We start from the raw sequence: 27,667 nt of genomic DNA, 5'->3' as shown, positions 1-27,667 counted from the left end.
ATAACACTAAGATGTATTTGATATAAAAATAAGTTTATGTTATTTGAAAATAAATAAGTTAAAAAAAATGTAAATTCATACACGTATGTCACATTTTTTTTTTCTTCCTTTGTGGGGGTGAAGAGTAACTTTACGGGGAGATGTAGTATATCCCTAATTAACACTTTAACAGTAACTTAACGTTACTGTCTGCAACATACATGTGACACACGTATGTGAATAAAATAGCATGTAAGCCTAGAATTAACATTTACAACAACACATCAAAATATACTGATAGTTAAATATTTACTGTAAAGAAAGGTAAAGCTAGGAACATACTACGCGGACGTCCATCGTAGCTAGGAACATACTACGCGGACGTCCGTCGTAGCTAGGAACATACTGCGCGGACGTCCGTCGTAAATTGACCGCGGACGGGAATCTGGACAATGGAAATACACATAAAGCTAGGAACATACTACGCGGACGTCCGTCGTGAATCGACCGCGACCGCGACCGATCAGTGTGCACGGAACAAAACATCCAGCGAGCCAGATTTCGATCGGACGTCCATGCGCTCAAGGCCACGGCCACGTCCGTCGACCGATAGTTTGCACGGTTATGTGTATTTCCATTGTCCAGAATCCAGATTCCCGTCCGCGGTCGATTTACGACGGACGTCCGCGTAGTATGTTCCTAGCTTAACCGTGCAAACTATCGGTCGACGGACGTGGACGTGGCCTTGAGCGCATGGGCGTCCAATCGAAATCTGGCTCGCTGGATGTTTTGTTCCGTGCACACTGATCGGTCGCGGTCGCGGTCGATTTACGACGGACGTCCGCGTAGTATGTTCCTAGCTTCAATCGACCGCGACCGCGACCGATCAGTGTGCACGGAACAAAACATCCAGCGAGCCAGATTTCGATCGGACGTCCATGCGCTCAAGGCCACGTCCACGTCCGTCGACCGATAGTTTGCACGGTTAAATGTATATTCATTGTCCAGATCCCCGTCCGCGGTCGATCGACGACGGACGTCCGCATAGTATGTTCCTAGCTTAAAGCTAGGAACATACTACGCGGACGTCCGTCGTAAATCGACCGCGGACGGGAATCTGGATAATGAAGCTAGGAACATACTACGCGGACGTCCGTCGTAAAACGACCGCAACCGCGACCTATCAGTGTGCACGGAACAAAACATCCAGAGAGCCCATAGCGAGCCAGATTTCGATCGGACGTCCACGCGCTCAAGGCCACGTCCACGTCCGTCGACCGATAGTTTGCACGGTCATATGTATTTCCATTGTCCAGATTCCCGTCCGCGGTCGATTCACGACGGACGTCCGCGTAGTGTGTTCCTAGCTTGAATATACACTTGAAGCTAGGAACACACTACGCTCCGTCGATAGGTCGCGGTCGCGGTCGTTTTACGACGGACGTCCGCGTAGTATGTTCCTAGCTTAACCGTGCAAATTATCTGTCGACGGTCGTGGACGTGACGTGGATTTGAGAGCATGGACGTCCGATCGAAATCTGGCTCGCTGGATGTTTTGGTCAGCCGAAGCCACGTCCCAAAGACCGTGCACACTTATCGATCGCGGTCGCGGTCGCTCGACCGAGGACGTCCTCTAGTATGTTCCTAGCTTGATTGTATGTAAATTGTCCCGTCCGGACATCGTTGACGCTGACGCCCACAACTTGCCCACAACTGTGTGAAATAATCTGGCAACCCTAAATATTAGTCTTTGACCAAAATGCCTAATGTGGTATGTAGCGTAGCCAACCGTTGTCTATGGATAATGGACTGAACATTTAGAAACTTGAGGGTTATTTTATACAAATTTACGCATTTTAGCTTTAAACATGTATGATTGAGTGAATAAATAGTAAAGTGTTCGTTATCTACTAAACAAATATATTTTTAGTTAAGTTTTCGTAGCATAATTTAGATGAAATTCGTTACCGCGGGAAATCGGTGAAACGTTTGACTTTAATAATGGCCGCAATAGCGCCAATGCATTTCATGTTTGTTCATATATTTGAGAAATGAGGGGTTGGATAAAGGGTGTTGCTTAACGTAAATTAGTGATTGAAATGGACATCAACGCAGGTGAGTTTATCTGTTGTAACATTAGACATTTTGACAATCATTGATTCTAGATTCTGGGCTAAGGACTCGTTCACCCTACTGTCCCTGGATATCTCCTAACTGCTTTCGTCTATCTTACAAATTGGCGCAATTATAATTAATATAATTAAATCGCGGACATACCTTAACCGACGACGATCCGAATCCGGGCGCGCGTGGTTCACATTACAATAAGCAAAATTTGGAAAAGAAAATCTCCTTACATTCCCATTAGACGAATTTTTCAAAAAAGTGCATTGTTTGTATATGTATACATTGCGGCGGACAACAAAGCATATTTTTTTCATAACTGACGTATTCCGTACTATCAAATAAATCACAGGTAAGAAATTATTTCCTCCAAGATAAAAAGTGGTAATAAGACACTTTTTCCAATGAGGAGGCTGAACCTATGAAATTATGAATACCATTTCCAAAATGTTTGCATGTCAGAACTGTCACTAAGACATAAGTTGTTATCCTTTTAGAAAATGTAGTGTGTCATGTCAAGCTTGTTGAAAAATTAAAATACTGTGATACACATACTTGTGGGCTAGTCTATATTAATAGGAATGTAAACCTATTTAAGCTGACAAAAAATGAACATGTTATTAATAATGGTATGCTAATAAATTATCTTATCTTATAAGTTTCTTAATAATTTTTTAATAAAGTTTTATCCAAGCTAATTTAAAGTATACTAACACAAAAAATTGCAATACTGGTCTAACTAACTGGCTTACCCTAATCTCCAAATGTTAAAATAATCAAACTTGTAACATTAATTCTCATAATCCATACTAAGTAAAACTAAGTCTTTTCGAGACACCAAACGGTAAAACCTTCTTGGATTATGTTTGACCAAAAGGCCTATTGCAACTCCCAAGCTTAGAGAATAATGTACACAATTTAGAAAAATAGAATCTTTTTCTTGAAAACCTAAATTTTTAGCTGTCTTATTATAACAACAATCTTAGAATCTAATAGATTTTACCTAGGTATGCCTTATTGCCACTGAGCAATGGCCTTCCCCAGGCTTTGCTAGGTAACTAGACACCAGAAAGGAATGGAATTAATTGGCTTAAAAACATAGCATGGCAAAAAAGTTTTAATTATCAGAAAAATTGCATGGGATTCTCAATTTGGGCTTTTCTGGGCAGATAAAAAAGTGCGTCATTATGACCTTTTTCTTGCACCCTGTATGTTTATTTATTTATTGTTCAAATAAGTTACACAGCATAACAGTACAACCACTGTGAAACTAATAAATGAAAACAATAAAATATATAAATAAATAATAATAAATATCAACAACATCTTACACAGATCAAACTAAGCAAAGCTTGTACTATGGGTGCTTAAGAGACGATATACATTTTAAAATAGATAAATACATACATACATACATAGAAGTTTATGATGAGATGACGAGTGACGGAGATGTATGGAAGAGAAAGACATGCTGCGCCGACCCCAAGTGACTGGGATAAGGGCAAGAGAATGATGATGATACATAGAAAACATAAACATAAATATCTGTGCTCATCACACAAATAAATGCCCTTACTGGGATTTGAACCCAGGATCGCAGCTTAGCAGGCAGCGTCACTACCAACTGAGTCAGGCCGGTTCTCAAAACAATACATATAGCATATAGTTTAAAATACAAAACAGAGGAAAAAAACAATATTCTTTGTTTTCCTAAAATTTTTTAATGACAATCTTCATAAATGTGAAATTTAGGGACTTTGTTCTCAGACCATTTTTCCTAGCAGCACATGATCTGGCAGCTGCTCCACACCGCGCTGTCTTGATTATTAGATAAACGATGAGATCTAATATTCTTCTAGAGATGCTGTTTAAATATTCTTTATAAGTCAATATTAATAAACATTATTAAGTTTAATTAGCACAAGGATAATTTTGTATATAGCTGTTTACCTCGCATATTTCCTATCATCAGTTTCCTTATTTTATGGTGTTCCAAATGGTGGCCAACAATAAGTCACTTACAAGTTTTTCATAATGTAAATGTCTTCCACTTTCCTACTTGAGGTAGCCTAGTAGTAGTCCTTTTTAAAAAGAAATGAATTAATAGTGTAATAATGGAGAAAATGGATCAGTTACAATTGCCTCCCAGTCGAGATTTGCCAGCCAAGAAAATAGTTTACCATTTTTATACTCTATTTGAAACTCTTGGTTGAAAAGCATTTTTTCTATTAGAACATTTTTAGTACAGTCGCCGTCAGATATATAAGAGCGCCCGAGGTACTCAAAAATATCTGAACACGCCTCTATTGCCTAGGCGTTAGAGGCGTGTTCAGATATTTTTGAGTACCTCGGGCGCTCTTATATATCTGATGGCGACTGTACCATGCTAAATGCTTAGTCTCTTCTTCTAAATCACAGTATTTCATTGCAATAGTTGTTTATCATATTTGTATAACAGGCGGGACTAGTAAAATTTGCAACATGAATAATTCTATATAGTGGCTCATACAAAAACATAAAGGAGACGTAATAAATAAATATTACACAACTTTGTTTTTGTATGGTGTATACCAATACTGACTGTATCCTATCAGGACAGTTTTTTTTTTTTTTTTGTCAAGTAAGGTTGGAATTTGGAGCAATGCTCCATCATATCCAATAGCGGACGCCGGGATGTCCCGAAGGGACATCCCGGGAATATCAGGACAGTATAATAAAGAGTACTATCGTACAGTATGGCCACTCCTGCTCCCCGCTGAAAGTGCCGCCCACCCTCTCTCGGCTACCTCACAGTTACCGCCTGTCAAAAACGCGAACAGTCGACCTGTCATATTTCACTCATACAAGCAGGGTACACGTTCCCCTACACGAGCTTAGACTGTGTGCTAGGAACGCGCCTCTTTCATATAAATCATATATTTGATCGCCACTGTCCGAGGTGTGCAATCAATGACGGCAGACATACCCTATGCTGCTTTACAAAAATGGACCTAGGAGACCTCTCAATTTCAAATGATTGAAAATGGTGATTACAGATTTTGGAAAAAATGTAACAAGGTGCGAGAAAAAGGCCATTTTTGACAACATATTTTTTATGCCAATTGGTCCTATTCATTCCTTCAGTTCTTGTCAGATTACCACCTGTTCCTTCCTATGAATAGACATAGCTCAAGGATATAATGTAATAAAGGTCATTGTTTACAGAGAAAAGGACTGGCATTTCACGGAGTTCTAGTGATTTTTGGTTATATATTTTTTTCTGGCACTGCAACTTGGTAGTTCATGTGCTCTGCCTACAGGCGTGATTATATGTATGTAATTTTTTTCTTTTGAATTAATTTAGATTTTAACTACTATATGCAGATAAATAATATTGTGCCAAAAGACTCCAACCTTCCATTAATTACAAGGTGATTAATAAGAATATTTTAAGTTATGGGTACATTGGGCTTTCAAGGGAAGGGAATAACGTTTTATTTCATGTGAACTAGGGTTTTGTCTTAACAAGGTTCGAGTTAGGAAGGTTCCATTTTTATCACAATAACGAAAAGTCCTTTGCATTGTTGCAAATGTTGCATCATCGGCTGTACAAAACTTTAATGGCCAACTTTCAGAAGTGAAATCATGGGACGAGGGGAAGTCGCCTACGCCTCACTCTTAGGGATTCCCCAAACCTATCGTCGCGGAATCGGTCTATCCTACCAAAAATCGCTCGTCACCATGAAGACGCTTACACGTCGGAAAGCTGAATGCATGCGTACACATGTTTATACTAAGGAGCGATTTTCGCGTTAATAGGTTTGGGGAGACCCTTACATTGAACTTGCACAACAAGCTGAACAGTCCTAGCGATAAATCGCCACCACAGTGAGAAGATTATGGCAGAGTGCTAGAATTTAAAGTACCTATTTATAATGATAACATGTACATAATTATAATGTGAAGATCTGAGTAATTTCTGAACCAGTGGGTCTTAAGGACAAACATGGAGAAGACATACTCCATGTTGTACTCAGTCCCTTAAAAGTAGATTCTGCTCTTTGAAGTTGTGACCATGTAAAACTAGGCGTAAACCTAGACTGACAAGTAACTCGACTAGGTAATTTTTACTTTCAGAAATAAATTTCGAAAGTTCATCGAATCCAACTAGGATGCTGCAGTGTCTTAGATAGATTAGTGATTTTCTCGACCTAGATTTGTAATTTTATTCTCCTTCCTCGTAACTCAGGATCGAATCGCTGAAGGCCCTGGAGAAAGTCCTTAAGACTGCTTATTATTTTTTTAGCAACCGAATTGTGATCTAAATAACCTAACCACAAAATTAAAATTTTGAAAAAACCTCGACTGCGACTAGGGTGTGCAAACCGGTTAACCGGCTAACCGAGACTTTTTGGCCTCTGTTATAAACCGGTTTTTATAGTCTCTAACCGGTTAATAACCGAAACTGTATTTCTCAAAATTTGGAAAATTAAGCATAAAAAGGTTCCAAAATACGTAATTATTTAATGTTTTGTAATAATAAAGATTTATTGAATACTTTTCATTGACAAAATTATTATCTGTAATGATTTTATTTTAAAAATTAGTCCCGAGTCTACTACCGAGTATACATTTTATACAATACAGTAGAGTCCGGTTAGTATATTACGACTCCGCATAGACCTAACGTCCAACCTCTTACAACGACATAAGCACAGGTATTTATTTGGTTTTCGTATGTGATAGTATGAAAGTACATCCGTTTATCACGACTCCGATTTTAACGACCAGCTGCTTTTTACGACACATTTTACACAGAATCCATCCATCAAGTCTAGTTGCAACGACGAGCGACAACGTTTTTAGTTTTACTAGTAAATTGAGGAAACAAAGCTACTTCCACCCAAGCACGGCCCCCTGTCTTGCCTACAACAAGTAGCAAGATTACATTGTGGCCATATAACTTTTGGAGTATTGCTTTTAAAATTTTAACAATTTGTTCGCCTCGAGTCTAATCTTATAAGCTAAATAGAACACAATTTGTATTTTTCGATTGCGTATAAACTAGCTTTACTTACAAATGATGAGCAAGCACGCATACTAAAAATGACTTTCACAATAAAATAAGGTATTAATACTATGATAGTAATACCCTGTAAATAAACATATTGATTGAAATGTTTTAGTAATAGAGATGTAGATATTACTTTTAATTAAAAGAAATGAAATTCGTTTTGTACGACATCCGGTTAGTACGACGTAATATCAGCGGTCCCTTGAGCGTCGTTGTAACTGGAGTCTACCGTATACACCGTGTCCAATAAGTTTGAATACAGCACAAATAGCCAATAAAACAAAATGAACAAATAGTTACTACATTATTATTATATTTTATGAATGGCACTCTTATTTACTACATTCACAACAAATGTTTTGGAATAACTCCAGCATTAACTTGTTTACCAGCCTCAAACGCTTCTCAAACGGATCACACGCGGCACGCACCGTTTTCTTCACATTTCATCCCAAATACTCTCGATAACCTTTTTGAAATGATCTAGGTTTATGATTTTATAAAAATTTAGTCTTCAAAGCATGTATGACCATACAAAATAGTCTAATACGCCTAAACCTGGAGGCCTGGGTGGCCACTCATGTTTCGGATAAAAAACTGCCAAATTAGTCTGAAACTACGCTAGAATACCATTTGCCGAATGTGCTGGAGGTGCGTCTTGTTGGGACACGTGATACTCATTCCCAAGCATCCTTTTTAACTTTTAAGGCATTTTTTTCTCCAAAACCTTGGTTTTAAAGAAAAAAACGTTGATTTTAACGCTTTTATCTGTAAGTACTGAAGGTAGTTTACCGCGCTTACATACTGCATCTAGGGTTGCCAACTTTTTTTTAGGGAAATATAGTATTTTAGAAAATTCCATATAAAAAATATAGTACACCGAAATAAAATATAGTACGGTACACATAATCAATAACCAAGTCGTAGAGATCGTTCTTTCTGTCCACTCTAAGGGGCTTCATTCGGTTTTCATTAACTTTTGACAAGTTTTGTGTTGCATTGGTTCTCTTATTTAAGTATCGTCGAAAGTTGTATGGCCGAATATCACTTCCCAACTCACGTTTCACGGAATTTTATTCCGCCGAATGTTCATTTCCCAACTTATTGTTTTATTTGCCAAGCTCACATTTACCAACTTAACATTTGGCCTTTTTTAAAAAAGCAAACTTTCATGTTGTCGAATGTTTTACTTAGCGTAATATATAACTAGTTGTTTATTGTATGTAATGTCCCAAATGTTTTATTGAACACCAACAATATATTATGGCGTATTTCAAAAAATATGCAATATTGAGTCTTCTATCACTTTCTAAATTTGTTGACAGGTATGCAATTTTTACTTACTAGGTACGTAATTAACTTAATATTCTTTTAATTTCAATAGTTACCTACTTACTTTTTTTACAAATCCATATTATAAAAAAAGAATACCCATATCATAAGTACTTATATTTTTTATGAAATTTGACATTGTTTTAAAAACATTTTTACTTAAATGAAATCTAGACTTTTATAAAAATGCAAAAGCGATTTTAATTTTAAACTAATTAAGGCAAAAATGTTGACCAAAGAACCAGTTTCGGTCCTAAAATAGTTCAACTTTGATGCTAAATATCACAGAATGAATGAGCTGTGAAGTAGGTACCTAATTATGGGATGCTAGTTTGTTTAAAGACGATGCTGTTAATATGATACGCTTTAGAAACTATCGTAATATTCATAATACCAATGGATTCAAATCGAAGCTCATCGGAGTAGAGAATCCCCTTGAGAAATGTCGTTATTTAATATATCATGGAAAAAAATACAATTGTTTGCAAACAACAGTGACTATATATACGTAACTACAATATTTGCACGAAATAATGAAATGTACAGTGAAGGTTAAATATGAATAAAAGCGCGAACGGAGCGAGCGCGAAATTTTTTTCATTATCATAGCCGCTCCTGGCGGTTTGACCCTAGTGTAAATTCGCCACTGGCATGGACCCCAAAAATATAGTACTTTTGCGTACTATATATGTTTCATATAGAATATAGTACGCTGGGCCAAAATATAGTACAGTACTATATTATATAGTACGGTTGGCAACCCTAACTGCATCCCACACCTGGGCCGATGGTGAGCTCTGGAACCTAGGCACATTTTTCTAGTTGCCCGGAACGTTATCTATCCTCGGTACCCATAATAGTTTATTTTGGACACGTGGCGTCTGTTTTATCACATACAGATTCTCCTTATAAAAAATAACTCTTCACCTGCGTGCCGAGCAAGTATTTTGTTGGCACTTTACCTCTTTGTTTTTCTTAGACACTTCGGAAATTTCATGTACTTTGTACTTGTATTTTATTAAGAGGAATATACTCTTTAGTTTAAATAAGAATTTGATGGCCTGTGATCCCTATATCTTTAGAACTGAGGTAAAATGTGAGTATTCGGACTTATTGGACACGGTGTATTAACATGTTTCATGTGCTGTTGGTTTTCCAATAAATAAATAAATAAAAGAAAGGTAAAATGGAGATCTTGGTTTTCTTACATCAATTGCTTGTATTACTAGGGGCTCTGGGAGCTGTAGACCTTCGCGACATGCCTAGAAAACGCAAAACTGACGAAGCACAGTCAAACCACACAAGCCTTTTTTAGCAATTTCCGCATTTTACAAAATTTCCAAAAACTGGATAAAAATGATCTTCATCGTGCAAGTAATACCTGCTACGATATCATAAACATCAGAATTTTTAAAGGTAATGGTAATTATTGCGTAGTACGGCCATTTCCTTTCCAATCCTCAAAACCGGTTAATAACCGGTTAACCGGTTTTGAAGGAAGTCTCGGTTAATAACCGGTTTTTTAAGTTAACCGGTTTTTGCATACCCTAACTGCGACATAGTGGACCGATTTTCATAAAACATGGCTAAGAACACTCCCGACAAACTCAGCTTTCAAACAAAAAAAACTAAATCGAAATCGATTCATCCGTTAGGGAGCTACGATCCCACAGACGGACACACACAGACAGACAGACAAACAGACAGACAGACAGACACGTCAAACTTATAACACCCCGTCGTTTTTGCGTCGGGGGTTAAAAAAAGCGGAGGCGGTTCCAAGATTTTCATTTCCCGTTTAAGTGGGACTAGAACCGGCAGTCCCGGTTCTTAGTATTTTTAGGGTACCAAAAAGTGGAAAAAGGAACCCTTATGAAAAAAAAAATGAAAATATTTGAAAAAAATGAAAATCAAATCAAATTGCACTACTTGCAATAAATATCATGTTTGTCTTGTCAGATTCAAGTTTACTAATTATTTACAAAATAGTAAAAATGCCATCGCACAAATACAAATGCAGATGCAATTAAAAAAAATCCGATATTTTGAAAAGAACTGGGACCACCGGTTCTTAATTTTTAGTCCCGGTTCTTACGCCACCATTTAGATGTAGATGTAGTGTAGGGACGCCTGGCCGGATGCAGGCGGGCTGTCGATCGCTGATGCGTTCATTCAGCCCAGTTCCCTGGAGTTGGAGCTGCAAGTTACTGTCCCGGCTGCCCTCCCACACTTCTCTCCTCAAATCTTCTTGTTTTCCTGCAGAACAGAAGAACATATTTAAGTTCGACATCCTTGAGTTCATCTTCTCTCAAACTGTCTAACGAATGTATCATATCACGGTGCCGCATTACATAATACATTCTGCTAGTAAGTGCAAGCTTGTCTCCTCCTTACCACAGTGTGGACAGAATTCGTCACTACTGATACCTATTATCTTCATATATCTGTTGAGAGTGTTGTGCCTCGTTATAATACCGGTCAACATTCTTGGACTTTACCTAGTTCCAGAAGATACCTAGTTCTCCTTTGGTCTCTACCTTCTATCATCATCTTCGTCTGTCTACAACTGGTCTCTCTTTCCCAGTCTCTTTGTGCTTCCAGCTCTTTTATCTTCTCAATGACTCTTTTCGTGACGTTAACTGACATCGGCAGAGCCGGTTCCGGACCCAAGGATTCCGTCTCCGCCCCCGCCCTTGCCAACTCGTCCGCTTTCTCATTACCTGTGACTCCCTGGTGTCCCGGTACCCACGCAACCCTTACACTTCTTTGCTTGCTTATCGTGTTGAGCTCCTCCCTACATTCCTTCACCAGGGACGAGGTCACCGATGTTCTCTTCAGAGCCTTTAGTGCCGCTTGACTGTCGGTGTATATTACCACGGCTCCATCTTGTTTATTGTTCTCTTTTATTATACGTGCACAGCGCGCTATTGCACATACCTCTGCTTGGAACACGCTAGTTTATCTCCCTAGTGGTAGAATCGTCCCACGATAAGTTTGCAACGATTTTCACACCCTCGCCAGTGCAGATGTTATTTTAAACGTCAAACTTTGATGAAATTATGACGTTTACTTAACCCTTGCAGAGGCGGGGCTATTAAAATCTATGCAGACTTATCGTGGGACGATTCTATTGATACCTTTTCTCCTAGTTTCGGGATTAATATTCCCGCCCCTGCTAACTTTGTAGAGCTTCTTCTAGAGCCATCTGTGAAGCATACAGTCGTTGGGTGCACGACTCCTACCTTCCAGTTGTCTCTTTCTCCTATATGTACCCTATACTTCTTGTCGAAAATCTCCTCCCTCTTTATGTCATTATTGGCCATCAGCATTTCTAGTTTTGACAGTGCCTCTCTTTGTATCAGCGTATGTCTCTTATCCACGCAGATTCCTCTCCATTCATTACATGCTTTCATTCTGTACCACTGTTCCATGGCTCTCTTCCTCTGCCTCAATCCAGAGGGCCTTTAAGCCTATCAGCACCTCCATAGCATGTGTCGGGGTGGTTCTCATAGCCCCCGTCGTCATGAGGCAAGCTAGTCTTTGTACTTTTGTCAGATTCTTCCGATATTCTCCAATATGGGTCCTGTGCCACCAGATCACGGCCCCATATAGCACCCTGGGTAGGATTATAGCTTTGTAAATCCAGTGGATCATACCCGGCTTCAGTCCCCAGTTCTTCCCTACTGCCCTTTTACATTGGTACAGCGTTCTTATGGCCTTAGCCGTCTGCTCTCTGATATGAGTCTTGTATCTGTCAAGAGTAAACTGTCAAGAGTAATGCCCAAATATTTGAACTCGTCTACCATTTCTAATTCTACACCCTCTATTTTTATGGGTTCTATCTCTTTTTTCCTCTTGTTAGTGAATAACACCAGCTTTGTTTTCGACGGATTAAGGGATTTCGGAGGATTAAGATTATGTTCCTCATGACACTAAGGACCATACCTCTCACCAGTAGTACTCCATCATCAGAGTAGGCCTGCATGTACAAGCCTCCCCTGTTGAATTCTCTTACCATAGAATCCAGAAGTAGATACCACATCAGGGGTGACAAGCAGCCTCTCTGCGGGAACCCCCTCCTGGGACTAATCGTCTTCATTATACCTCCCAACTCCGCCGTTATAGACCTGCACTTAAGCATACTACCTATCCACTGCGCTATTGTCGGTCGGATGCCTTCTCTCTCTAGACTCTCTTCACCGGCTTGGAAGGTAGCCCTGTCAAAGGCCCCCTCCACGTCGAAGAAGCAGCCTAGAGCGTACTGTTTTGATTCTAGTGCCCTTTCTACCCTCACAGCTAGGTTATGAAGAGCCGTCTCCGTTGACTTCCCAGCCATATATGCATGCTGATTCCCGTGAAGCGGGTCTCCACTGCAGTTGACCTTCTCTCTTATATGCTTGTCTATCATCTTCTCTAAGGTCTTTAGGACAAAAGACGATAGACTTATGCTTCTAAATGATTTGACTTCGTGATATGATTTCTTGCCTGGTTTAGGTAGAAAAACCGCCCTTACCTCTCTCCACACCTTTGGAATGTGTCTGAGAGCAATACTTGCCCTGTATATCTAGTTCCAATAGGTCTTCTTTTATGTACTCATACCCTTTCTGCAGTAGTACCGGTAGGACTCCGTCCGGGCCCGCAGACTTGAAGGATGCAAAGGAGAAGATCGCCCACTCTATCCTGCTCCCCTCCACCACCTCCGCTGCCCCCCCCCCCCGTCCCCCCCCGTCCCCCCAGTCGGCCTCCTCCCGGTTTACCTGCTCATCAGTCTCTGTCACCTCTTCACAGCCCGGAAAGTGTGTGCTCAGCATAATACTCAGTACCCTCTCCGGTTCTGTGATTAAGTCTTCGTCCACTCTTAGGCTCCCCAGTTGGCACGCCCGGTCTCGAGCTAACAGCTTTACCACCCTCGCACCTTCTGAGTAACTGTCTATGTCTTCTGTAAATCTTCTCCAGTCCACATGTCTAGCTCTCTCTCTTAGTCTGGTATACTTGTTCCTGACCTCTCTATACTCGTCCCAGCTCTGAGCGTCGCCTTTCTTTACCGCTACCCTCATAGCCTTGCGAACCTTCTTCCTTACCTTCTGTAATTCTTTGCTCCACCATGGCTGTCCTTTACCTACCTGCACGAGTTTCTCCGGACATGCCTTGTGGTATGCTGCTGTTACTAACTCCTTCAGCCTGAGTGCTCCTTTGTCCAGGTCGTCGATACTACCGTACCTTCCACCCGAGACGGTCGCTCTCTTTAGCTCCTCTCGAACTTCGTCCAGTCTGTTTTGCGTGGATTTCTTACCTTCATCTTTTCTACCCGACAATCAATGCTGTAGAGTATCATACGGTGGTCAGACATGCTGTCCTCCTCGTCCACCCATCCAACATTTTACCTTGCCTGATATCTCTCTCGATGCTACAGTGATGTCCAGCAGTTCTCTCCTCGCCCTTGTTATAAACGTAGGTGTGTCGCCTGTGTTTATGATTTCCAGGTCATTGTTTATTATGAATTCTAATAGAGATTCCTTTCGTTGGTGTCGGTGCTACCCCACACCTCATGATGTGAGTTAGCATCGCAACCAACTCGCCCGGCAGATAGCAGGACACCAGCGCCACCTTGCATCTCTTCCCTTCGTCATTGATGAAGTAGGTCTCCACCGCGACAAGGTCTCTGCAACACATGGTCATGAAGCATCCCAAATTTCTCACATTATTACTCACATATATGCATGCTCTAGGAGGTAGCTCACCATTTCCCTCATAGTACAGAGCTCCCCCCAGATGTCCCAGGCCTGCCACCCGGTTCCTCCATGCATAAGGTTCTTGCAGCAGTGCTATTTCAACTTGCGCCCTCCTAAGGGACCGGCCACATCAGAGCGTCGCGTGTCTCGGGGCGCGCAACGGACGTCTGCGCCACGCCACTTCAGTGTAATTCAAAAAACGTCTCCTCAGTACATTTTGTATAGGAAGGACGTAAGACGCGCCGCCAAGCGCCACGCCGCCGCCACGCCACCTGGGGCGCGTCTTACGTCCTTCCTATACAAAATGTACTGAGGAGACGTTTTTTGAATTACACTCAGGTGGCGTGGCGCGGACGTCCATTGCGCGCCCCGAGACACGCGACGCTCTGATGTGGCCGGTCCCTAACATATTGTCCTAGCTCAGACATTGCGTCCTTGCGCCACCATAAAATTATCGGGATTTCCCGGGAAATACCGGGAGCATGCCCTAGCTACGACAATAACACCGTTCTATGGGCCTACTCCACCGTAACACAAATATTTTCAACCAGTGCGCGTTGCCTGTGCTGTAATGACTTACGCAACAGAGACGTGGTGGGTCGCGATGAGTCTCATAAACAGTCACTCAATGGCCGATGAGGGAAAATCTCATGGGTGGCGGCCACGAACTCGAAAGCGCAACCCATTTCTCAAAACTGAAAGTTACAAGCGGAAGTCTCTTTCCAACTTGTCATAATATTAGACATTGCCAACCACTTGCAAATTGTAACTTGTAGCTTCGAGAAATGGGCCCCTGGTGGTTCGACGATGTATTGATGAGAGCAGTGTGAGGCCGATCGCTTTGCAAATCCATGGAAAAGTGGACGTTTTACGGCTGAATTGCTTATTGTGGCATTAGTTTTTCCCAAATTAAATTATTAAAATAACTGATTACTTAACAGTGACTTCCAATTGATACAATCGAATTTAATCCTTAACCACGAGCACGAAACTTCCTCCGCAGATAAGACATATTCCAGTAGACTGGTAGGACGTGGGGCGGTAAAGACGCGTGGAAATTACAGATTCATAAATAATGCCTGGTTTAGACTTGGCATGAAAAAGAAATCTTAAGACGGAAAGTGAACTCGTTCTTGTGATAAAATTATGTGCGCGTGTAAAAGTCGCCGTCAATAGAACTTGTGAACAATGTAAACAAACCTTGTAGTCAAAATGTATTTAATTTCCATTCTAACTCATCAGATACTGGCTAAATCCATGTGTTATTTAATCAATTCATATCACATTATGATCCTCAACATTTAAAATAATAAAATTGTGCTAAAATATTGATATTTTATATAATGGTTTGTTTACATTGTTGATAATTTCTATTGACAGCGATTTATCATTATTTTTTTCAAATTTACATTTTTTGTACGATTTGTTGATTATACATATATAAAATGCTTCGATAAGTCCCCTCACATTTAAGGATTTTTTTAAATCATATTCTAATTTTAGTGCAAATTTTATACAAAGTGCATGTTATACCTATGTTCGTGTTATTTTTAGGGTTCCGTACCAAAAAGGTACAACAGGAACCCTTATGGTGCGACTCTGTCCGTCTGTCACATTCCTAAATATCTCGAGAACTACTAATGCTATCAACTTGAAATTTGGAATAGTTGTGAACATTGTGAACCTCTACAAATAGAAGGTATAATTTTTTTAAATTTATTCATTTTAATTGTAGAAAATGGCCAAAATGAAAGGGGGGCAAACTGTAAATTTCAAGTTACTAGGTCAAGTGGGGTATCGTTAGAAAGAGCTTAAATTGGACGTAAATAAACTATTTTTTATAATTTTTTTGTTGTGGAAAAAAAAAATTTGAAGGAAAATGTAAAAAAAAACCGTCCGTCCCCCCCCCCTTATCTCCGAAGTTTACCAACGAAAAATTATGAAAATTTTAGGAAACATTGGTTTTATGCTAAATATTACAGGAAAAATATAATCGTGTTTGTATCTTGAAAACTTTTTTTTTAATTCACAAAAAACTTTTCACATTTTTACTTTTAATTTACCCACCTTTGCGGATGTATATAGTACTTCAAATTAATACGAGATGTTACGTAAATCATCTTCTTTCCAATAAAGTAAAAATTGTTTAAATCGGTTAACATTATAAAGAATAATCCCTGAAAAACCAACATACTATGGTCGCGCAAATTAGTTAGCGAATTCACCGAGAGATGGCGCTATACATAATAATGCTCATTAGTACCTATACTTTTGTCTTCTAGTCAAGTCGTTAGAGTTATGTGAAAACATGAGATTATTTTAACTGGGGAGTTTGAAAGTTTGTACGGAACCCTCGGTGGGCGAGTCCAACTCGCACTTGCAATATTGACCCCTCGAGTTTTTCCTGATTAATATCGGACGGAAGTCGCGTTAAATATTCCTTTTCGCACTATACTTGAGTGCGAAAAACGCAACGCAATAGTCCGGACGGAAGTCGAAAAAATAAAGTCCCTCGAGAAAGGTCTGAGTATTCCTGATTAAATGTTAGACAATAGTATTTACGGTCTGAAAAATCGCTAGCGACTTTTCAAAAAACTACGTTTTCTGGCGGGCAAGCACAGTCGCGTTATAAAGCGTATCACGTCAGTCCGTCCTTTTCGCACTATACTTGAGTGCGATAGGAACGCACCGACGCAATAGGGTTTATCACACTAGTGTGCTACGCGCGCTGTACTTATGTATAGATTGTATCATTCAGGAACCCCGGTCACCCCGTCGACTCGCTTCGCATTTTCGTTCCATTGAAGATTAGATGTTCCTATAATTAGATGGTTCCAGAATGACACCATCAATACAGCCTTCCTTACCTGAAAGCTGATACATATTAATTGCCTATCTTTTGGCTTTAGTCACATATCAACATATTTTGGAATTTGGTTTAAGTATTAGAAAATAATATATAAACCGTGTAATGAATGACCACCACGGGACGCGCTCTACGCAGTCTTAATGTGGTTGATCTGAGAGAATTACTTAAAAATAGTATAAATACCTATCACATTTCAGGTAGTTATTTATTGTTATATTTTGCTTGTTTCCATATACCATTATTATCGACATATTTATACAGTAATTTAGTGATTCTGACTATCAATACTAAAAATATATTTTTGCATATGCTTTCTCCATGGACTTTGATACAAGTAAGTAGATCTTTGTCAAAGGTTTTACTCGCATGAAAGGTTAAAAATTATTATTATTTAGTATGATAAAGATGTATTTAGCAAATAGACGAGAAATTCTTCGTAACAAAAGTAAAGTATTAATTTAAATGATCTTGAAATTGCCTTGTGGCCTGGATCTATTTATGAAAAATAAACATATTTTTTTATGTGAAAGGTATTGATATTGTATTGTAGAATTAGTACCAAATTGTCTTACAGGTGACCTCAGTTAGGATTTGTTATCCCAGTATAATAATAATATGCGATTTCTGTGTTGATCCCATATTCCCTTACTATTTATATGTATACTCAAAACAAAAAAGATACCTCTAAGAATTGCGGGTATTAAACGATTTATACGAAAACGAAATTCATGTTTAATGAATGAAATTAATTTCATGTGAAATAAATACAATTGACTGCTTATTTAATATTATAAGCTTTTGTAAAAATACAGGCTGTAAAATGTAAGATGGGTTGGATATTGCTATATTTTCCCCCTACCTAAAAATCTAGCATCATAATCTATCAAATCAGCAGGTAGACGTTATGGTCTTATAATAAGGATTACAAATGTACAGCTGACAATGTTGCCGATGGTACTAAAGTTTACAATAAAAGGCCACTTTGCAAGAGAAATCATTAAAAAGCCCAAAGAAAGCTTCCAGCTCACAAAGTTATCAGATATTTAAATTTTGTAAATGAGGCACTACACACTCTTTTTCATAATTTTGTTTTTTATGATAGTTCTGAAAATGATCTGTGAATAACTATTTCGTTTGTTCAGTCATAAAAGAGTTAAGATTTCTTGTCATTCATTTTTCCTTTTACTTTTAGAGGTCTCAACACAACTGTCACTGATCGACGCACTCCTGAGCGATTTTGACAAGACAATTTCGCCATGTACTAACAAAAAGAATGAGAAAAAAGAAGAAGAAACCCAGGATGCCATGCCAGACTCTACCACCAACACGGAGAAAAGTAATGCCAACCCTTTCCACTGCGGGGATGACGTCCTTGTACCGAATAAAGACGGAAGATATTATTTAGGTATGTTCACATTTATCTACTATTTTGGAATATGATATTGCCACATAAGTATATTAGTCAAACAGAAATAAAGTAAACCGCAGAGGGTGCATATAGACCCGCTGAGTGGAAATTTGTGTGGCTTCTAGGAAAAGAAAAATTTTCTCTTGTTGGGGTCGCGATGAAAAGAACTTCTACGCCTACACCAAAAGTCATCAATGGCGTCGTCATTGGCCACAGAATCTATTATTGTGAATGTTTGTTGCGGTGCTTGTGGGTTTACACCATAAGCACGGAATTTATAATAATGTCACAATTTGGATTTCTTTCAACCCCTTTTTCCTTCCAAGAGTGGCACTGAAACTTAGTAGTTCATGTGCTCTGCCTACCCTTTTATGGGATACAGGCGTGATTATATGTATGTATGTATGTATGTATGTATATAATAGTACAAGTACAGAAGGCTCACTCCCTATGATATTCACAAAATGCCGCCATCCCAAATTCTTACTTACATTAACAAACGGACCGCACGCGAGCAGCCGATATTGAATTCTATTGCGCGAGGGGCGCCACCATCACCACTGAATGGGCCGCAAAGTCGCGGCCCCCGGCATGTACTTGTAGCGGGGCGATAGAATCGCGGAGTGAGCCGCCCCTGCCATAAGTAGCGTAATTTATTTGCGTGCTTTAGTTAACTCACTTTACATTCTGTCAGCCTGCTAAAATTGGCAGTAAAACCTTACGCTCGTTCAGGTACTATTGTGGAGCTCAGCACAAGCAACGACAATGATTCGTGCGAAGTGGGAACGGGGGTGGCGCGGTGCCTGGTCAAGTTCGGGGACAACACGCGCGCCTGGGCGCCGGTCTCGTCGCTGAAGCTGCTGAGCGCGCCGCCGGCGGACGACGGGCGCATCATGTGCGTGGTGTGCAAGCGCCGCGAGGGCCCGGCCGCCAGCCCCGCCGCCAACGCCATCATCGCCTGCGACATGTGCGGCCGCGGCTACCACGCCAAGTGCCACACGCCCCCGGTTGACGCTTGGATTAATGGTAAATACATACTCTTTCACTTAATTGGGCATTTTCGCAAGAAAAGATTTTAATATTTTTTTTAAATAGGTAAATTTAATGTTTTTCCTACTCAGAATCACGAGCATTTTCGATCCTACTAGGCGGAAAAAAGCGTCCCAAATTTATTTTTTCCATTTCGTTACTATTTTTCAAACACGTTGCACAGCGGTTACAAAGTGGAAAGTATGCAAAATATTTGGGACCATTTTTTTGTCTCTCGTTTTTTTATTATTGATTGAAAGGTGATTCTTCTCGCGAAAATGCCCAATTAGTTTAAAAAAGTATGGGTGTAAAGCCAGAGTGGAGTCTCGGCGCCGAGCGTTCGGCAGGGCGCGCTCGCCCGGCACCCTATGCAGCATCGACTCAGGACACCTTGTATGAGCTTCATTTGTTTGACATGTACGCAGCACGCCCCGCCTCGCTGCACGACCTATATGAGCGTGTACTCAGTCCTTACACTCATGGTAACCAATAACTAAACTTTGCTGTCATGAAATAACTACTTAACGTGCCTAATCATAATATAATTGTTCGTCAGGCGCGTCTTGGCACTGCAAGAGATGCGTGGACCAAAGATACAGGGTAGCCGCCGCTGAAAACCGAGCACTAAAACGTTCCGACTTGCTTCGATTTAAAGGAGGACAGCAGAGGAGGCAGCAACAAGAACTGACACCACCATGTGATGTAAGTTTCAGTGGTTTTTTATATGTGACATTCTCAAGTACAGGCAGGCAATTATGGTCGCGCGATAAATGATAAAATAGCAGGCCGTCCCTATCGCACTATTTGTAAGTGCGATAGGGACGGCCCGATATTTTATCATCTATCGCGCGACCATGATTGCCCTGCAGGTCGATTCATGAGAGTTAGCATGAATGGAATGAATAAAACTTTGATTGTATGACTAACACCTGTATCGATAAAAATTCGTAACTGTTAATCTGTCACACACATGCATATTTTCATTCACTTATTCGTTTAATTCCTGCCAATTGTGAATCGACCTGTAAAAAAGTAAAAACTGTACAGTGTCACTTATCATAAGGACAAAATTAGCTCGTATCTTTATACAAATAACCTGTTGCAGCGCCTTTATCTTTAAGCGATAGCAGGGGCGGCTCACTCCGCGATTGAGTCGCCGCGCTACAAGTACATGCTGGCGGCCGCGAGTTCGCGGCCTAATCAGGGGTGGCGCGCGTTCTCACGGAACGCACGTTCGCACTTCCTATTGTTACTTTACATCGCGAGTTTTTTTTAAGGTTCATATGCGATTTCCACATGTGGAATGGCTAATAATGCATAGTTAAGTAGGGTGAGGTTGCCAACAATGAGCCACCAAAAATTTAAATCTTAATAAGTCAGTCAAATTGCAAAATATACAAACTGATTTAGGTAAATATGGGGCAATTTAATAAATACAACATTTAAAATGTCAAAAATGCTTATTTATTTAAACAAAGAGTAGTTTACTAATGTAATCGTCACAATATTCTTCGTTATATGAAAAATAAAGTCTTGCACTTCAAAAAACTTAAATAATATATGTATTATCATATATTTTTGTACTATATAGTAACGTTATATTAGATATATTTATATTAACTCTTAAATGGCATTAAAAGTTGTACAAAATAGACCTTCCAAAGGCTAACTAGAGAATTACCTAGAGAACCTCCTGGTTCATTGAGTACTCTAGCCTTGTGGTTCAATGTGTGCTAGATATACATTTTCACTTTTTAAATTCGGTAAAAAATAAACGGCACAAGAAAGCCGCATCAGTGAATGTCAAAAAGATAGAGAAATAGTCACTCCGCACAACTGATTAATTAGATAAATCAAACATAACTACATTCTGAGAAAATAAAAATTACCCTAGACATAATGAATAAAATAGGACCATCTTACACAGATCTTATTGATTAAGTCCCACGGAAAAGTTCAATAAGGCTTGTGATGCTGAAGGCTTAAACAAAAATATATAAATACTGTATATATACCTAGAAAGTACCCAAGACTTGAAAATATATTATAACATTTTATCTGAGAATTAATTCGTTTTAAGCCATAGGCAACCCTATCATCCGACGCTGCGCACGTGCGGCTCGTTTCTTTGTTAGAATTTTGTAGGCATTTAAAAAGGCGGCATTTCGTGAACATCAAAGCAGTGTACTTGTACTATTATATATTCTGTGGCGATAGTGAAAGTGAATGTATTCAATTATTTTTCTTAGCTTTTTTCATGATGCCAGCTTAATTGTTAACAGTATAATTAGAAATTAATTTGTGGGTAACAATTAAAACAAACAGAGTTTTCTTTTAGCTTTTTACTGCCACGGATCCCTGTCAAACATCACATTTATATATTGTCAAGATTTCCTAATAAGTATGTTTACAGTAGCTGAAAACCTAAAATGTCCGAACCCTACTTTAAGAATTCCTGTTCTATACCAAAACGTGCTGGGCTTGTTTGCGTCAGTTTAATAAGCAAGTGTTTAAACACGTTTTCCGAGTTTGGGGATTTTTTTTGGCTTCCCACTTTAGAGAAGTTTTATATACCGCCCACTTTTCTTCAGTCTGTTTCGGAAGCTAAAATTGAAATGTTTTTAATTTTGCTAGCATTGAAATGTACATTTTCGTAAATATTTAAACTAGATTTCCATAGGCCAAATAGACAGACTTTAATTATACGTTCTAGAACTTCTATAAAAATCTCACATAGTATATGGTATTGTAACTTTTGACCAATACATGCACTGCGGTCGCTTTACTTACCCCCTCCGTGTACTACGCACGAAGCCACTTAAACTCATAAAACTAACGGAAATCATTTCGGCTGCTTGGTCTTGAGTTATCAATGCAATTGGTATCTTTTCATTACGAGAGATGTTGCCTGTAAGTTTTTTTTAATAACCAAAAACATACATAATTATAAAATAAGACTTGGAATAAAATATTACCTAAATCTAAAACAACGTACAATTTTTTTTTTAATTAAATAATTATATTTTCACTTGTACTCTCTTTCGTCCTGATATGTTCCATCGGTTATTTACATCGCAGGTTGTTGACTCGAGCTGAAGTGAACAGTATAATGTGTCGACGGTAACGTGGTCATGTAAATGAACTCCCGGAACTGTACCGTACAGAAAATTAGGTATTATTCAGAAAAGATTCATGTATAATTTATTGTTGTTTATTGACTTTCAAATGGTTTCAGACCGCCTCCACTACCTCGTCGACGGCTTCCGAAGCGGGCAAGGATCAGAGCGAAGTGCATTGCTACTGTGAGGAAAAGAGTGACTGGCTTGCGCAGGTAGGTAATCTATACTAATTCGAATTAGGAAATTGTTTTATGCAATTTTATACCTGGGTACGTAGCCGAATGGCACAAACGGTCATGAAACGAAACGCTCGTAGATATCTGTCTCTATCGCTCTTGCGTATTGGCGCGGCAGAACCAGACTACCTTTCGGGGCGTTCCGTTTCGCGTCGCAGAAATGCCATTCGGCTACGACACCTGAAGATATATTTTGAAATTTGAATTGCAGTTCCAAACCTTATAAACTCGATTTATTTCTTTACAATTCAAGTCCAATCAACATGAATATAATTATATTCTAGTCAAATGTCTGTATTTATTATTTCTCAATTTAAAAAATAACAATATTACTAACTAAATACAGTTAGAGATGAATATTGACTGACTGTGCATTAATTTTGTTGGATAACACGTATTTTGTGTTGTTACTCGTAAGGCCGCAGGCTGGACTCGCGCCGTAAGCGGGGCGACGGGCGGCGTGGCAAGTGCCCGCCATTGTCAGCCAAAACAGATTCGGAGTTTGTACATTTTTAGTCCCGCGCGAAACACCGTTCACGTCGCCCGCCCTCATTACTCCGCGTACCGTTTAGTTAAAAGAAAAGTTTTATTAATAAATTCATTATGATCCAACAGTATCCAACCCTAGGTATACTTGTGTCATGATGGATCTCTCGTTTCAGATGTTGTTTTGTTGTCGCTGTTCTCGTTGGTTTCACCAAAGATGCGTGTCCAGTTTGCAGTACCCGTTATACGCTGGTGATAAGTAAGTTGTTGTCTATATGTGTAAATCAGTGAAGCATATTGTGTGGTAGTGAGTAATCTAAACCGTCTTGTACGTTTTTAGACTCTACATATTTGCTTGTTCTAACTGCAACGGAGGCGTGGAGTACCTGCGGAGGTTGGAGCTCTGCTGGCTGGACTTGGCCCATCTCGCCCTGTACAACCTCACTGCATATAATGCTCCCAATTATTTCGATCTGGATACTGTTATCATGCCTTATATCATGGACAATTGGCATGCCTTGCAGTTACCGGAGAAAGTAAGTGACTATTAATTTACTTTGAATTGAAATGAGTACAAGTAATTGACCCGCCTGATATGATATGTATTATAATTTTGTGTCTGCCTCAGATGTGGCGAACACCAGTGAACGAGCGACGCGAGAAAATTCTAACGGCGTTAACGTCATCTCGTAAGAAATTCAAGTGCGGTCGCGAGATGAAGAAGCGAGCCACGATCTGGGGCCTGCGGGACCGGCGCCCGCCGCCGCAGCCCTTCCAGCTGTTCGCGCTCGAGCAGGTCTGTGCCCACCCTCCGCGCGATCTCCCCGCCCGACTATGTCTCCAACTAAATGCTAAGGCCTGTTTGCAGGTTAAGAAAGGGGAGCCGCTGACTGACGAGATAGTGAAGGAGTACGCGCCGCGCCTCCGCTTCCTCCCGCGGTCTCCGCCCTCGCCCTCGCCCACCGCGCCCCTCGCCGACGACAGGTACAGGCTATCTTCTCTCTTTAACCGATATACACTTACTTCTCCATCCAACATGCGGCTCACGCTTTTGTTCTGTTTCAGCACGCAACCGTCTAGTAGTAACAGTGAGAAAAGTTCCTATAAAAATAATCACCAGCAAATGATCGTGCCCGTCGACGGACATTGGCTAAATCTAATGATGGGCAAGCGGTTTCACGAGAATCTTAACTCTAATTCAAACTCTGAAAACGACTCAACAAGTTCCTATGAATCAATCAAACAGATTGAAAACGACGAACAGTCCCCATCTCCAGTTAGTACAGCTAGAAAATCCGATGCCAAAGATGAAGTGTCCGCAGAGAAGTTCCCGAACGTCGAAGCCGCGGAAAATGACGACGAGATAGTCAAGCCGGCTTGCGACGACCCTCCCGTGCCATCGCTTAACACGTCGGTAGTTCCTTGCTCGGTTAAGTTAAATAAAATACCCAAAGAAATAATGAGTGAAGTCAATGAAAGCAAAGCGGTTTCCAACGTAGCAATAAATTCTAACGCCAGAATAGCAATTATGAACTTGGAAGTGTCCAAGTTATCGACTAAGAACATTATCGAACATTCCAAAATCATGTCACTGCAGCACATGGACAAGATGCCTCCCTACAGCAACTTCAACCACGACGTCGAGTCGTCGGGCGACGAGACGTCGAGCCGCGGCACGCTGGACGCCATCATCCCGCCTCTCAAGGACTTCCAGGGCAAGAACAACCCCTTCCTCATGCAGAACACTTCCAAGACGCCCTTCGCCTCCTCCGTCAACGCCCACAACAAACAGAATGGAAGACAGAACCACTTCCATGCCCGGTTTTCACTGCCGGTTCAGTTGAATCCGATGGCGGGCCCTGTAGGGAGGCCTCTGAAAAGAAAGCTTAGCGAAAAAGATATAGTTATAGGTCCGAATGGGGAGGTGAAGCGTAGGAAATACAGACGGCCGAGAAAATATCTGCAAAATCAGGTTAGTATCAAATAAAGCTCTCTCTAAGTATCACTGGCTGACCTCACCCTGTCACTATAATTATAAGTTGACATACAACACATAAATAATTGCCATTTGGAAAATTCAATTCAAGTAAACTATCAAAAGGTAAAATAAGTGTAATACGCCGCCCGGTGAATGAATAGGCAGTGGGCCTCGTTAGGTACCGTTGGTCAGAACTCGAGTTACGCGAGACCTAATTGCAGACTTCTAAATAATAATGGTTTCTAATGAATATCAGTCTAACTTTTTATTTCATTTGTAGCGTTTAAAACAAAAGACTAATTATAGGATTTATATTCTTCTAACCACTTGGTACCAATAATTGTTGACCTGAAAGTTGGCATAAATATACCTATGAAAAGCCAGAGATGACATTGAGACCGAAGGCGTTCGTAGTTAGAGTCGTATCGTCACTGTTACATGTAAGGTTGAACTGGACGCTCTCGTCACGGTCATGTATACTTGTGCGCCACTAATTGAATGAGCGGATTTGATTTACATATAAAAATATTTTTATTTTTTCTCATCTTTTATCTTGAATAACTCTCAGTCGCACTCGCAGTGTCGCAGATGTAATCTCTAAATCGAAATTCTAGCAATTATCAGCTTTCAGAACAGGAACGACTTTATAAAATATAGGCATTGCAGACATTAAACTCTTGTTTTAACTGGGTTTTGCAAGTTTATATTCTGCTCTACATATGTGACTGTGAGTGTGTTTAGTAAAACGTCCCACTTTGTCGGTTACCATTAAGGCGAGATTTACTTGTATCTTTATATGAATAAACTGGTAAAGCGGCTTTAGAGCAATCGACAAAGTGGGAGATTTTCCCGTGCACACTCACATATTATGGCTAGTCTGCGCGATCACGAGAATACTCATATCAATGCACATAACTAAGTATTTTGTTTTTGCATTCCAGATGAATAAGTCATGCCCACTGCCCGACGATCCCAAGACTGTTCAGAACGAGATCGCCGAGCCGACGCCGCCGGCGCTCGCTAGCGTTAAGTTTCACGGCAGAAGACTGAGACAGCGGCAGGAGAAGAATTATTATGAAAACGCGCGGCGCTGCACCAACACCAACGCCGTGCATAATAGCGTGAAAAGTCTGCAGCTGAGTCCGCACAAAGTGCAGGCCACGGGCGCGGCGCAGGTACAAGCGCAGGAGCTGTCCGCGCTCAAGTCCAGCGTGCAGTCGTACTTCCGCGCCGGCCAGCGCTTCCGCGTGCTGGCGCGCAGGCTGTCCGACGCCGCGTCGCCCGCCTACCTCGTCGAGTGGGACGCGTCCTAGGAGCCTCCTCCCGCGGCGCCGGCGCCACCCAACTACAGAGGCAAATGGATCAACCACATTTCGGTGATAGCCAAAATATGTAGAAATTACTCCCAATATCGAGAACTAGCATAAATATATTCTAAATTGCATCACTTATTATAGCCGACTGAGATGCCGTGTGAATATATGAATCGTAAGTAAGTAAGTAAGTAAGTAAGTAAATATTCTTTATTGCACCACAAGGATAACAGATTACAAATAGCAGACATTAAACATAGGTAGCAACAGGCGGTCTTATCGCTGTAAGCGATCTCTACCAGACAACCTTATCGTGTTAGTTTGCTAAACAGAATCACAAGTGTAATAAGTTCTCCATTTGCCATTTCCGTGTCTAGATGTAAACGGCGCTCGAGCGCACCCAATCGACTCGCGGTTATAGTTTGTAATACTATATGTAATGAATTATCAAATCGGGTGCTGTTCACATTATGCGTCACAGCTAGTAAAATGTATTGTTACACTATGCTAAAGATGCTTACTAACTATGTTTGTAGCTCATAAGGAAAGGGAACCAAAGCAAACCGGTTAAATCATTTCAACATTGCTTGTTATTCTTATATTCAAATCCCGCCACGTTTATTATCAACCTACCTATACATAAGTACTTACAGGACATAAATAATTGACATATCGATTCGCTACAGAAACTGTCGCGTTTACCACATCACATAGTACATTTTCTTCATGAAATTTATGAAACCATTACAATTCCGAGTTATTTAATCGGAAGGAAGAATTAGTTCTATTTAGCCGTGTTGTGGTTATTTTTTATATAATTATGTTTTAGTAGGTATGAATTTTTTTGTTTGAATGAACTGATATTTAATTGTTGATCCATTACGTGACTAATCATGTCAACAGCTCCTTATAGGTTCATTTACATATTGTACTATTATTTAAGTGCTTGTTTGTAGCCTAATTTAGTTGTACAGTAAGATAAAGGAATGTGATATATTATTATTCCAAT

At 40.2% G+C, this 27,667-nt stretch overlaps 1 protein-coding gene across 2 annotated transcripts; it reads left to right on the top strand.

Moving 5' to 3' along the window:
• Window positions 1–1,764: 1,764 nt before the first annotated feature.
• Window positions 1,765–27,667, top strand: LOC125241532. Of its 2 annotated transcripts, none has more exons than XM_048150060.1 (11): window positions 1,765–2,094; window positions 18,282–18,494; window positions 19,230–19,523; window positions 20,083–20,228; window positions 22,762–22,857; window positions 23,544–23,626; window positions 23,708–23,903; window positions 23,996–24,163; window positions 24,236–24,351; window positions 24,433–25,339; window positions 26,287–27,667. In XM_048150060.1, exons 1-11 carry the CDS (start codon window positions 2,079–2,081, stop codon window positions 26,656–26,658), a joined length of 2,607 nt encoding a protein of 868 aa, XP_048006017.1. In that variant the 5' UTR covers window positions 1,765–2,078; the 3' UTR covers window positions 26,659–27,667. The 2 variants fall into 2 exon arrangements, with proteins under 2 accessions (XP_048006017.1, XP_048006016.1); XM_048150059.1 differs by having other exon boundaries at window positions 24,224–24,351.

Source organism: Leguminivora glycinivorella, chromosome Z, assembly GCF_023078275.1.
Source record: "Leguminivora glycinivorella isolate SPB_JAAS2020 chromosome Z, LegGlyc_1.1, whole genome shotgun sequence".
Lineage (NCBI taxonomy): Eukaryota > Metazoa > Arthropoda > Insecta > Lepidoptera > Tortricidae > Leguminivora > Leguminivora glycinivorella.
Note: the sequence above shows the minus strand (reverse complement) of the source record. Positions and strands in the feature narration are given on the sequence as shown.

Excerpts from the sequence above, each read along its gene's own strand:
- LOC125241532 (XM_048150059.1), top strand. Across the intron at positions 23,627-23,707 it reads CCGTTATACGCTGGTGATAA|ACTCTACATATTTGCTTGTT; the intron begins GTAAGTTGTTGT and ends GTACGTTTTTAG. Across the intron at positions 23,904-23,995 it reads CCTTGCAGTTACCGGAGAAA|ATGTGGCGAACACCAGTGAA; the intron begins GTAAGTGACTAT and ends TGTCTGCCTCAG.